The sequence below is a fragment of the Catharus ustulatus genome, chromosome W (assembly GCF_009819885.2).
Source record: "Catharus ustulatus isolate bCatUst1 chromosome W, bCatUst1.pri.v2, whole genome shotgun sequence".
In the NCBI taxonomy this organism is placed as follows: domain Eukaryota; kingdom Metazoa; phylum Chordata; class Aves; order Passeriformes; family Turdidae; genus Catharus; species Catharus ustulatus.
Window position 1 is genome coordinate 1,643,512 of NC_046261.2, and position 11,893 is coordinate 1,655,404.

General features: G+C 47.3%; 1 protein-coding gene across 1 annotated transcript; it reads right to left on the bottom strand.

The window, feature by feature from the left end:
• Positions 1 to 825: 825 nt before the first annotated feature.
• On the bottom strand, positions 826 to 9,926 carry LOC122149478. Its single transcript, XM_042780135.1, has 4 exons — positions 9,812 to 9,926; positions 9,238 to 9,496; positions 6,055 to 6,203; positions 826 to 1,569 (listed from the first exon to the last, which is right to left on the bottom strand). Exons 1-4 carry the CDS (start codon positions 9,924 to 9,926, stop codon positions 872 to 874), a joined length of 1,221 nt encoding a protein of 406 aa, XP_042636069.1. The 3' UTR covers positions 826 to 871.
• Positions 9,927 to 11,893: the final 1,967 nt, after the last annotated feature.

Sequence of the window (11,893 nt, forward strand, 5' to 3'; positions counted from 1 at the left end):
GTATGCGCATTCTGATGGAAAAACCCATGCGATGTTCAGGCTTTAGCAATCTTATCACGCTGAGGCGCCACCCATGCAGGGTTTAGCCAACCTATAAGCCCTGACATTACCTTCTGTTAGAAAACCTGACAAGTCTGTGTGACTTTGTATGGGCAGGATGTAATATGGATGAACACGGTCTTGAATTGCGCACCACAAGGCCTTCCTTCAGCAGCCGAAACAAGGTCGCATTGTGAACCTCCTTCATGAGCGAGCAATCCAAGCGCTGAGTTATGTCTGCAACATAAGCAGAGTCAGTGACGAAATTCAAAGGTACCTGTGAGAATCATTGGAATGCCATCATGACAGCCCTCAGCTCAATCATCTGAGCAGAACCTGTCTCATGGCCCTCCAAGGATTGCCAGCTAGACTCATCCTTCCAGGTAACAATGGCCTTCCCTGTTTTGCGTGAACCGTCAGTGAAGACGGTAGGACCTTGCACTGGCACCTGACTATTTTTGGGTCTCAATGACAGTTTAACTGTCTTTGCCATATGCAATAGCTTATGGCTAGGAAGATGATAAGCAATCTGTCCCGTGAATTCTTGCAGCGCACTTCGCAAGGGGACACTATTAATAAAAGCCCCTTCAAAAAATTCCCGTTCTATAGGAAGTACAATCCTTGCAGGTTCCGCTGCCATCAATTGCATGCATCTTTGATGGCATTTGAGTATCAGTTGGGCAAACAACTCAAACACCATAGTCGCTGTCTTTTTCAGCTGACGCGGCAAAAGACCCATTCCAGAATGTGCAAGGGATCAGGCCAGGTATCATTCCATTGGCCAATGATGCCTTTAGGATGGAAATCTGGATTGATGATGAACACAGTGATATCAATGGAAGGGTCTACTCAATATATCTGACGAGTAGAAAGAGCTCGCTGCACCATCTACAGCGCTTGTCGTGCCTCGGGGGGTCAATGTTCGAGGTGAATCCAAGTGAGTGTCTCCTTTTAAGATATCAAAAAGTGGGGACAACTGCTCTGTGGTCAATCCTAGGTAAGGACACAACCAATCAATAACACCCAGTAATTTCTGAGCATCATTGAGAGTCTTAATAGAATCTGTGAATTGCACCTCTTGATGCTGGATCGTTTGATCTAGGATCTTGACCCCTAGATATTTCCAGCGCGGTTGCTGCTGGACCTTCTCTGGAGTCACTTGCAGTCGATAACAGCATAAGGCAGCGAGCAGCTGAGGTTCTATCCTCAGCAGTCCCTCCTGAGTAGGAGCGGCTACCAAAATGTCATCCATATAGTGATAAAAATACGCGTCAAGAAACTGCTCATGAACTCCAGACAAGGCCTGAGCCACATACCACTGACAAATAGTCGGGCTATTACGACAACCCTGTGGCAAAACCTTCCACTGATATCTCTGACCTGGCTCAGAATTGTTCACTGCAGGTACCTGGAAAGCGAATTTTGGCCTGTCTTCAGGACACAAAGGGATTGCAAAAAAACAGTCATTCAAATTGATGACCAAAATGTCCCATCCAGCGGGGTGTTGTAACCCTGTACCCTGGTGCTTTAAGAATGGTATGTCCCTTTAACCCTGTAACCCCTGCAAGACCGATGGACTGACCCCCTGAATTCTTATTGGAAAGACACCAAGATTATCCCCTCCCCCTTTCCTGACCCTAGAAAAACCCGAGCCCCCTTTGCTTTTTCTCTTTCTCTCTTTTTCTCCTGCTCTGCCCTCATGGAAGCCTAAGAATTAAACTATCCCTGAGATAAAGAGCCTCTAATATCTCATCTGTTCTACATGATAGCACCCCAGGTCAGCTCTGCAGAGTATTTGGGGAGCGGGGCAAGGCCAGGGTGTTGTATCAGTTCGCGCCCGCGTGGTCCTTTTTTATTAAAATCCACGGGAGAGGCTGTGACCCTTAAAGGGTTAAGAAAGCCGACGGGTAAGCCAGCTACCCTGCAGGCGAAACCTGCTTTTGTAGCAGTCTTAGCTTACAGGGACGAGGTCGACAACTCAAAGCCCGACATTGAGCGGCCTCAGAACAGACTACATTGCACAGCGTGGCACTCGCAGAGACTCGTTAAGTTCCCTCCGTGGGGGGAGGGTTCGGGGTGGTTTCTGGGGTAACGAAGTGCCGGGGGAAGTTCAACACAGAGTCCGCCCTGAGGGTAGGAGCTGTGCAGAGCCGGAGACGCGTGGCGGGGGTTGTTGGTAGCCTTGAAGCCGTTTTTTGCCGTGTGGGAAGTTAACATGCCAGTCAGCCGGTTTCAAACACAGGCACCAAACTCTGAGGCCAGAGCAGTCTCCGTGGGGGGAAGAAACAGCAAGGTCGGCAGTTGTTTTTGCTCTCCTTCCACGCGTGGGAGATACAAACTAAACCGCAATTTTACTGTGTTTTAACTGTGCATTGTAGTGAGATGTTAGAGTATATTGTTGTGGAAAAAACTAAAAAATGGGCACGCAGCAATCTAGTTTGAAACAGAGCGTGGCTTCACAGATTAGAGAACATTTAAAAATTGCATATGTGAATATTACTAACAGAAAACTAGAACGGTTTGCTAAGTGGCTGTCTGTGGAAAAATCGGATCTTAATTTGGAAGATATAAATTCAGTGCTATTTTGGAATGAAACTGGAGATTTATTAACGTTAAAAGTGGAAAATGGGGATGAAAAAGCCTCTATATTCCTCCCAATATTTTTGCATATTAGAAAACTTTTACTTCAAAAAGAAAATAACAGCCAGTCACAGAAAACGACCTCAGAGTTCACCAGTTCTTCTATCTGTCCCTCTTCATCTAATATTCTTCCTTCAGAGCAAGTTTCTGATCACCCTGTCTCTCTGACTCAGGCAATCAGCCACGTGTCTCATACTGCTGAGGTCGAATGCAAACCTCAACATGGCTCCAGCCATGTGGCATTCAACTCTTCTTCCCATAATACCCCTTGTCCCCTGGTACCACCCCCGAATCCACTCCTACCCCCGTCCTGGTCCCTGGGTTTTCAGGGCTAATCCCCCGTGGTTCAGGTCTCACAACCCATTCCCCCAAGCTATCAGGGCGAAACAGAGGGAGGTGGGAGGGGAGGACCTCCCTGTGAGATAAAGCCCTCGGCACCCCCCACCCCTCAGGACACTGTCTCAGCAGAGGGACAGAATCAACAGATAACACAGCCCAGAGAAGAGGGAGGGACAGTGCCCATCCCTAAAACTTTTACTTTGGAAACTCAGATTCCGTCTGTGGCTCCTGTCATTTATATGGGTAGGAGAAATGGCAGAAGAACAGATCAGCCACTAACATATCAAGATAAAAAGGAAATTTGTAAAGTTCAAAGACAATTTGGCAGAAACAGTGAAATGTTTAAAGGATTTTTAAGAGCAATATTTAGTTCAAATGAGATGGTACCCAATGATATTAAGGATTTATTCAGATGTTTATTATCCCCTTCGGAATTTGATTTATGGGAAAGCATTTGGAAAAGATCATTAAGAGTGCTTTTGCAGGAACTTCAACAAAGCCCAGATAGTGCAAAAGATGAGGATAATAATGATATTACACAGGAACACCTCACAGGTGACAGAGAGTATCAATGCCCAGACAAACAGGCACGTTTATTAACTAAGTTTGTTTTGGATAAGATCTGCCTAGCAGCAGAAAAAGCCTTCAATCAATTACCTACTGTTGAAGTTACAGGTAGTTATGTTAATATTAAACAGTTTCCTTCAGAAAATTTCTTGCAGTTTCTGGATCGCCTCCGCATACAGGTGGAGAGACAAATATCAGACCCAAGGGTGCAAGCTGAGATAATAAAGGAGATGGCTCAGAGGAATGCTAATGAAGCCTGCCGCAGGGTCATTCTTAGTCTTCCCCTCGAGCCACCACCTAGCTTAGCACAGATGATAGAAGGCTGCACCAGAAAAGCAGAACTGTTCAGTGCACCAGAGAGGAATTCAGGACCAGCACAAGCAAAGTCTGCAGCAGTTGTAACACCAGGATCAAGGAAGCAACCAGTGCCTCCACAACAGCTGCAGCATATCACCTTCTTCCAGTGCAAGAAAACAGGACACTATGCAAGGGACTGCCCATACAACCAGAATCAGAAGAAGACCAACAAACAAAAAAACTAGGTGTACAGCGCGTACCCGCCATAAATATCATAACGCGCAAAGATATAAATACAGTGGGTTCCACACGGGAAAAAACCTCTCTCTTTAAAACTAAGGGGGAGGACGGGACAAGTGGTGCAAGGTTTTGAGTCATCTTGCAGCAGACTCCCCATCTCTAACAAGTCCCAAGAGCCTCCCTAAGGGGTTGTTCTTAATTTTTGGAGATCGGGCATGGGCAGGAATTCCCTCTAAGCTTCTAGGAGGACCATGTACCTTTGGGCGGTTGTCCCTGTTGGCACCCAACGAAACCTTAATTAATGATTGCACTCATAAAAACAAATCAGTGAATAAAATCCAAAAGAGAAGTGCAGACAATTTGGACAAAGATTGTGACTCTGAAATTTTCCATTGGGCCAAGTAAAAAAGAATTGCTGTATCCATGTTTCTTCCATGGGTAGCAGCAGCCAAGGTTCTGGGTGAATTGGGCCACCTAGAGTGTTGGGTAGTCAAACAGGCAAATTTGACATCCACTGCCATCAGTTCCCTCCTAGAAGACGAACAAATTACCAGGCAGGCCACACTCCAAAATTGTGCTGCCATAGATTTTCTCCTGCTGCTACATGGACATGAGTGCCAGGAATTTGAAGGACTTTGCTGCATGAACCTGACCTCGAAAGCTCCTAACATCCATGCTGCCGTCCGAGACATGAAAAGCTTGATCGGACAAGTGAAGCAAGAATCTGAAGATTGGTTCAACGAACTGTTCAAAGGCTGGGGATCCACGGAGTGGTGGACTTCTATAGTCAAAACTATTTTGTTATTCTTTGTTATTCTTTTCCTTGTAATAATGGCATTCGGAATCCTTCGTCACTTAGTTCTCAAGGCCATTAGTGGTCTCATGCCTTCTGTCGCAGTGGTTAACCATGTAGAGATGAAAACCCTGAAACAATCTAAAGCTCCTACTAACTCCAAGTGGTGGGAAAGATCATAATTTGTATCCAGAATAACCTAATATCATTCTTTCTTCTTTTAAACAAAAAAAGAGTGAGATGTTGGTAACCCTGTACCCTGGTGCTTTAAGAATGGTATGTCCCTTTAACCCTGTAACCCCTGCAAGACCGATGGACTGACCCCCTGAATTCTTATTGGAAAGACACCAAGATTATCCCCTCCCCCTTTCCTGACCCTAGAAAAACCCGAGCCCCCTTTGCTTTTTCTCTTTCTCTCTTTTTCTCCTGCTCTGCCCTCATGGAAGCCTAAGAATTAAACTATCCCTGAGATAAAGAGCCTCTAATATCTCATCTGTTCTACATGATAGCACCCCAGGTCAGCTCTGCAGAGTATTTGGGGAGCGGGGCAAGGCCAGGGTGTTGTATCAGCGGGGAGCATGGTGGGCGGGGGCATACCAGGCTGCAACGCTCCCATGCCCTGCATGACCGCATTAACTTTTCAGAGATCCTGTAACAACTTCCATTTCCCTGACTTATTCTGTATAACAAAGACAGGGGTATTCCAGAGACTGTTAGAAGGCTCAATGTGTCCCTGTTGCAATTGTTCTTGCACTAATTGACGAAGGGCGATTAATTTGGATTTGGGTAAAGGCCACTGATTTTCCCTGATGGGGTCATCCGTCAACCATCGCAAAGGCATCATAGGATAACTCCTGCCCTTTACTTCAGTCACCACAATTATAAATTTGACTCAATGCGCACCCCTCAGGCAGTCAAAACATCCCGCCTCCAGAGGTTGATTGGGGCTGCAGTGATGTAGGGTCAGACGGTAGCCGTCTGCCCTTGAAGATTCCTGACCAACACAGGCCCTTGACTGACAAAGGTCTGTGCTGTACCCCCCACTCCTGCAATGGCCTGGTCAAGTGGGGCCATCGGCCATGTGGGAGGCCAGGCAGAGAGAGAAATCACTGTCACATCCACTTCAGTATTGATCAAACCTCCGAGCTGAATCTGAGGCGGGTTGGCTCCTGCCAGTGCCAGGGTGCACACCATTTGAGGGCGCTGATCAGAGATGTTCATGGTCCAGTAGACCTGCGGCAGTCCTGTAGATCTGAACCCACCGTCTTTTTGATCCCACTGATCAGCCCTAGGAACACAGGAACGAAAAGGCACAAGCTGAGCGATGCATGTTCCTGCAGGAATAGTGACAGGGGGACAAGGAGTAGAAAGCATTGCATGTATTTGGTCTGTGAAATCGGCATCAATGACTCCCGGGCGAACAAAGATTCCTTGGAGAGTGACACTAGATCGTCCCACAAGCAGTGCACTCAGCCCCTGGCCCAAAGGTCCAAAGGCATCCATAGGAACCTTATTGTTGCCTTCTCAAGGCGTAGCGATCTGGTTCAGGAACGGCACGGCAACACACCCTCGGGTCACTCGGTCCATGTGCTCGCGGACACCAATGTGGTGGACGGCAAATGGCGTTTATTAAAAGGTTACAGGGGTTTTTATAACTTGGGCAGTCAGCGTTGTTTCCTTCTTCTCACGTCCGGCTGGGTGCGGCCAGCTGCCGAGCAGAGGTTCGACTGCAGAAGGGAGGGGTCCTATCTAACTGTACAGTCTGATATCTTCCGCACGCCTATCCCTAATTCTCCACATTTCCCCCCTCCCTGATGATTAGTAAAAAACATATAAAATGTAAACGTTATAAAACTACAAAGGTTAGTAATACTGGTATAAAAATTGTAAACATGTTAGTAATAGGCAGGCCTCAAAGTAATTGTCGGTGTTCAACAAACATAATGTTAACCTTTTCTAAACGCTTCTTAACGAACAACACCAATTTGTTTAATATGCAAGGCCCGAAGATTAGGGTTAGTATGATTATAGTGAGAGGTCCTATTAGGGTAGAAACTACGGAGGGTGAGCCATGGGGACCAATGGAACCATGACTCTAACCATCCCGGTTGAGCTTCTTTTTCCTTTGGGTTTGCTGGCATCTTGGGCGGTGCCAGGTTCCTTGCTGGTTTCTCTCTCTCTTCAGGTAGTGGGACGTATGAGTTGCAGGGGCATCTGATGATCTGGTCCTGCAAATAGAATCTCACAACTCTCATTAGTTTTACTCTGAAGGTCTGGTTTGATGGATTTGAGGGGACACTATTTAATTTCACCACCTTTTTAAATGGCCAAATGGCCGCATACCCTTGCCCCGTGAGCACTAGTCTACAACCTTGTTCCCGCTCCCCTAGTTCATTTTTGATTACAACCAGTGGGTCTTTCTCTAGTGCTCAGGTGGCCCAGTGTCTCTGGGCAAGTTTCCTGCCTTTCTCCTCCCTTTTTTTTTTTTTTTTTGAAATTACAACAGAGGAAAACATGCATTTTGAATTACCGTAATTTGGTGAAAATTATAATTGTTGATATTTTACAATTCAATTTCAGTGTTTAATATTGTTCAAAAATTTTCCTTTTAAATGATAACTTAGGAGAATCTTCTCTGGATAAGATTCTTCATGTTTATCTCAAAGGAAAAGGTTTTAGCTTTCACTAGGCTAAATCAACCAGTCCAAATTACTCGTTTTCAATTTTAACTCAGAAATATCTGAATTTTATAATTTTCTCCCTTTGTCAGTCAGTTCCAAACTGGTCACAATTGAAATAGACTGAGAAGGTTTTGATAGTAAACATTCTTTTGCTTAGCTAATATTCCAACCTGGCCAGGGCTGAAATATTAGACTAGGCAAAATATTTTTCTCTTATATTTTTAAACTAAACTTTTACTCAATTTTGAAAGGTGATAGAAAACTATGCAATTTTAACTTGACAATGAAATATTTTCCACTAAACTAATACACATAATTTTGGTTCATTAAACTTTTAATGTTAAAGGAAGAAACATCTTACAGTTTTTCTGGATGGTTAATAATATATAATGCTAGTGCAATGTATACAAACGACATTAACAAACATTGTGGTGCCAACTTCAATATACACTTAAAAGACATTAACATGTATTTGCTGCATTGATAAAACACGTTTTTAGCAACTGCAAGAGAACAAGTTAATAAGGCAAATATTAACTTAGTAAAGTTTGCAAAATATATAGGCTTTAACAAATTTAGTTTTGAGATGGGTAAAGCAGCTGTTGAACTTTCCTGAGGGCAAACATCGCTTGGATTAATGTCTTTAAGTTTTCCAGTTTTTATTTTTACTTGGTGGGTATTTTTTAAGGGTTTGTTCTACATTCTAATTAGTGTAGGTGTTTGAGTCCCACTTCCTCCTTGAGATGGTGGCTTTTTGTGTGATTTGGGCTGTTTGGAAATGATACTTGGTTGCAAACATTCTCTTTTCATATCTTTGTGTTTTTCTCCTTTATAGCTTAATGAAAGGTTAGTGTGTAAATGTTTATTTCCTGGGGAGAAATTTCTCTGTCCCTATGGATGCTGGGTATTGATTAAACTAGGCAGTTTTTCTCCCTCTTTTCTTAACAACTTACAGTTTTCAGTTGGAGATGTAAATTAATTTGAAAGTGTGGTGGCTACTTTGGCTTCGGAGGTCACGGCAGGCTCAGATGGAACTGGAGTTACTTCTGGCTTCGTAATATCAGCAGGATAGCTTGTGTTCTTTTCTTGGATGTTTTGAACATCCTTTTGTGCTGTTATCTCTTGAAATTGATCCACCTTTGGCTTTTGATACAAAGAAACAATTGCAGTAGAATCGTAGCTAGGAGTTTTCTGAGTTGGAGAGGTTTTCGGAGCTCTGGTGTTTTCTCTTCCTGGTTCCGGTGGCTGTCATCGGGGGTTTCTTTCACCGGGCGGCTGTGGGCGGGGGTTTCTATGGTGGCTCGGGGCAGAACGAGACCTTCTTTCTCTGCCGGCGACATGCCCTGTAGAAGCTGTGCCGGGGTCGAGACCCCCCTCCTCTGAGGCTGGGCTGTGACCGGGAGCACCACCCAGCTGGAGCTCGACTCGGAGCCGGAAGTCGACTGACTGGATGTTTCCGGGTTCCTGAGCCTTTTTCTCGGGCTTAGACCCCGCCCCTTTTTCCTGGGGTCAGGTCGTTCCCTCCCCCTGGGCTCACCCCGCCTTCTGCTGGGGGAGGTTCTTGCCCTATAAGGACATGATTTAAAACGAGCACTTTGATTGGTCTTAAGACTCTCTCTGGGAGTCATCTCTCCTTCCTACCTGCCCGCGCCTGTGGTGTTCAGCGAGCCTTCTGCATTTCCGCCACCCGCGTCAGCGCCCCTCCCATCTTCACGAGGTTCGGCGCCATTTTTGAACACGTGTGGTGGCCGCATTTTTGCAGCCGCTTCGGGCTCTGATGTTATAGCGGCGTTCCGCACCTCCTCTGCTAGCCCTTGCCAGAACGACCACGCTCGCTCCCCTCCCTCTGATGGTAGGTCCAGCCCCAGGGACCGCGGAGGGAGTTCTTGAGACCGCGCGTCTGTGCATTCGGCAGGGTCGACCTCATCCGCGGTCTGCGTTGTCGCCCCAACCCCCAGCTGTGGCGTGGCTAATAAACAAGTTCGCGCAGCCTTCCAGGTCTCTTGCTCTTGCCGAGCCTTTTGCAGAGCCTGTACGACCTTGCCCCATGATTTGAGGTTTTTTCCTGAGCCTGAGGACATAGTTTCCTCGGCCAGAGCCTTTGTGCATTTTTCCCATATCTCCAGATGAAGTATATCAACCGGGCGATCTATAACCCCTAACTTTAACAGTCTCGGCACTGCGAGAATAAAATCCTCGAGCTTGCAATCAATACCCCACTGCCTGTGGATTTCACTTATGACCTGCGCGAGACAGTCCATTCTTCTCGCTGGTCCGGTAGCATCTTCCCCACTGCACTGGTCCAGCCGTGCAGCCGCCGATTCACCCATCCAGGCGACCCCCGAAACCCGGACAATAATTGTGTCCTGGGTTTCGGCACCACTTGTTGCCTTCTCAAGGCGTAGCGACCTGGTTCAGGAACGGCACGGCAACGCACCCTCGGGTTGCTCGGTCCATGTGCTCGCGGACACCAATGTGGTGGACGGCAAATGGTGTTTATTAAAAGGTTACAGGGGTTTTTATAACTTGGGCAGTCAGCGTTGTTTCCTTCTTCTCACGTCCGGCTGGGTGCGGCCAGCTGCCGAGCAGAGGTTCACCTGCAGAGGGGAGGGGTCCTATCTAACCGTACAGCCCGATATCTTCCGCACGCCTATCCCTAATTCTCCACACCTTATGCACACTGGTGAAGTCTAGGACGACTGTGGCTGCGGTGTGTCCATCCACCCTGGCGGAGCCCCTGGTGCATGCTGGGTGTTGGTTGAGGAAACCTGCATCAGCACTGGATTCTGAGGCACTGCTTGTATCTCCATGCTGTACCCCAGAGCGCTCGGCTGTCCGTTTCCCTGGCCAGCCACAGGCTTCTTTGATTTACACTGATTGGCATAGTGACCTGGCTTTTTGCACTTAGCATACAAAAAGGTAGGCACACCAGTCTTTTGTTGCTGTGGTTTCTGCTTATTCTTGCCTTTAGTCTTCCCCTGTTTCTGCTGACCACCCCCCGACATGTTCTGCTGGTGCCACATGGCAGCTGCCAATGTAGAGATCTCACGATCGATGGTTCCCACATTAGCACATGCCTGCACCATGTCAGTCAGTGAGGGGTTGCCTGGCAGAGATTGTATGATTTTCAAACAATCAACATTAGCATTGTCCGTGGCCAGCTGTTTGCATAACAGCTGCCTCAGAGTATGGTCTTCAACTTGCTTTTCCAAGGCTGCTGCTACATTTTCAAAAAACTGTAAGAATGGCTCTCTAGGACCCCGAGTAATTTTAACATATTTTGGCCTTGGGGCTGCAGCCTCTATTTTTTTTACAATCACTGCAAACCCTATCTTTTGGATCTGCTCCAGGACCAAAGGATCCCAGGTAGCTTGAAGATCAGGGCTAGAGAAATGGTGCTGGCCCATTAAAACATCACTCCCCACGGCATATCTGGGGTCATCCTGTGGGCGCAGCATGTTTTATGCATCAGCCTTGTCAGCCATGTGCCTCCAATTGTCCTCAAAAACCCTAAATTGGACAGGCTGAAACAGCACCTGAGCTATGTGTCTAATGTCATAGGGTGCTAACAAGTCTGTATTGAACACCCTAATAATTTGCATCACCTGAGTAGACCCAAGCCCATATCGTGCAACCTTGTCCTGTATATCTTGGACAACACGCCAGGCAGTAGGGTCATGCCTGTTGGGTTGTCCCAAGCCAGGCACAGCCTTAAAAACAGGAGAGGCTTGAGGACCTTCCATGTCCTGGGGATCCACACCACCAGCTGGTGGCAGGGGATCCTCAGGAACCGACCTGAACTCAGTTGAATGCACCTGAACACTGTCCTCCACCAGAAGGACTCCTCCCCTAGGCATACCCAGGCGCTCCAGTAAATTCCAATCACCCTGCTGCAATGCCCGAAGTCTCACAGCTTCCCAAAAGTTGCGATGATTCTTCGCCCGCACTGTCACAGAGCGCGGAGGAAGAGTCCACAGATTGTTGCGAGGAGAGGCTGCAGGATCGGTGCCGCGCCGGCTCTCCAGAGCAAAACCACGCCCCGAGAGGGGTGGCTGCTGTCCATCGCCGCTGGCAACGCAAGGAAAGAAGCGATGAAGAAAACCCCGGGCCAGGGAGGACGACGCAGCCGAAGCCACAGGTGAAAAAAGTTCAGCCATGGATGCAGGAGCGGCAGCAGTGTCTGCCGCCGGTGAGGCAGAGAATGACCCCGAAAACGGCTAGGGACTCGGTGGCATCCCTGAGGAACCCCATGCTTCCGGGTGGGCGGCACGGGTTGCTGGGGACAACATGGCAGATG

Excerpts from the sequence above, each read along its gene's own strand:
- LOC122149478 (XM_042780135.1), bottom strand. The coding sequence starts at position 9,926 with ATGGGTGAATCGGCGGCTGCACGGCTGGACCAGTGCAGTGGGGAAGAT. Across the intron at positions 9,497-9,811 it reads TGAAATCCACAGGCAGTGGG|ACGCGCGGTCTCAAGAACTC; the intron begins GTATTGATTGCA and ends CCGAATGCACAG. Across the intron at positions 6,204-9,237 it reads AACACCACAGGCGCGGGCAG|GGCTGATCAGTGGGATCAAA; the intron begins GTAGGAAGGAGA and ends CTGTGTTCCTAG.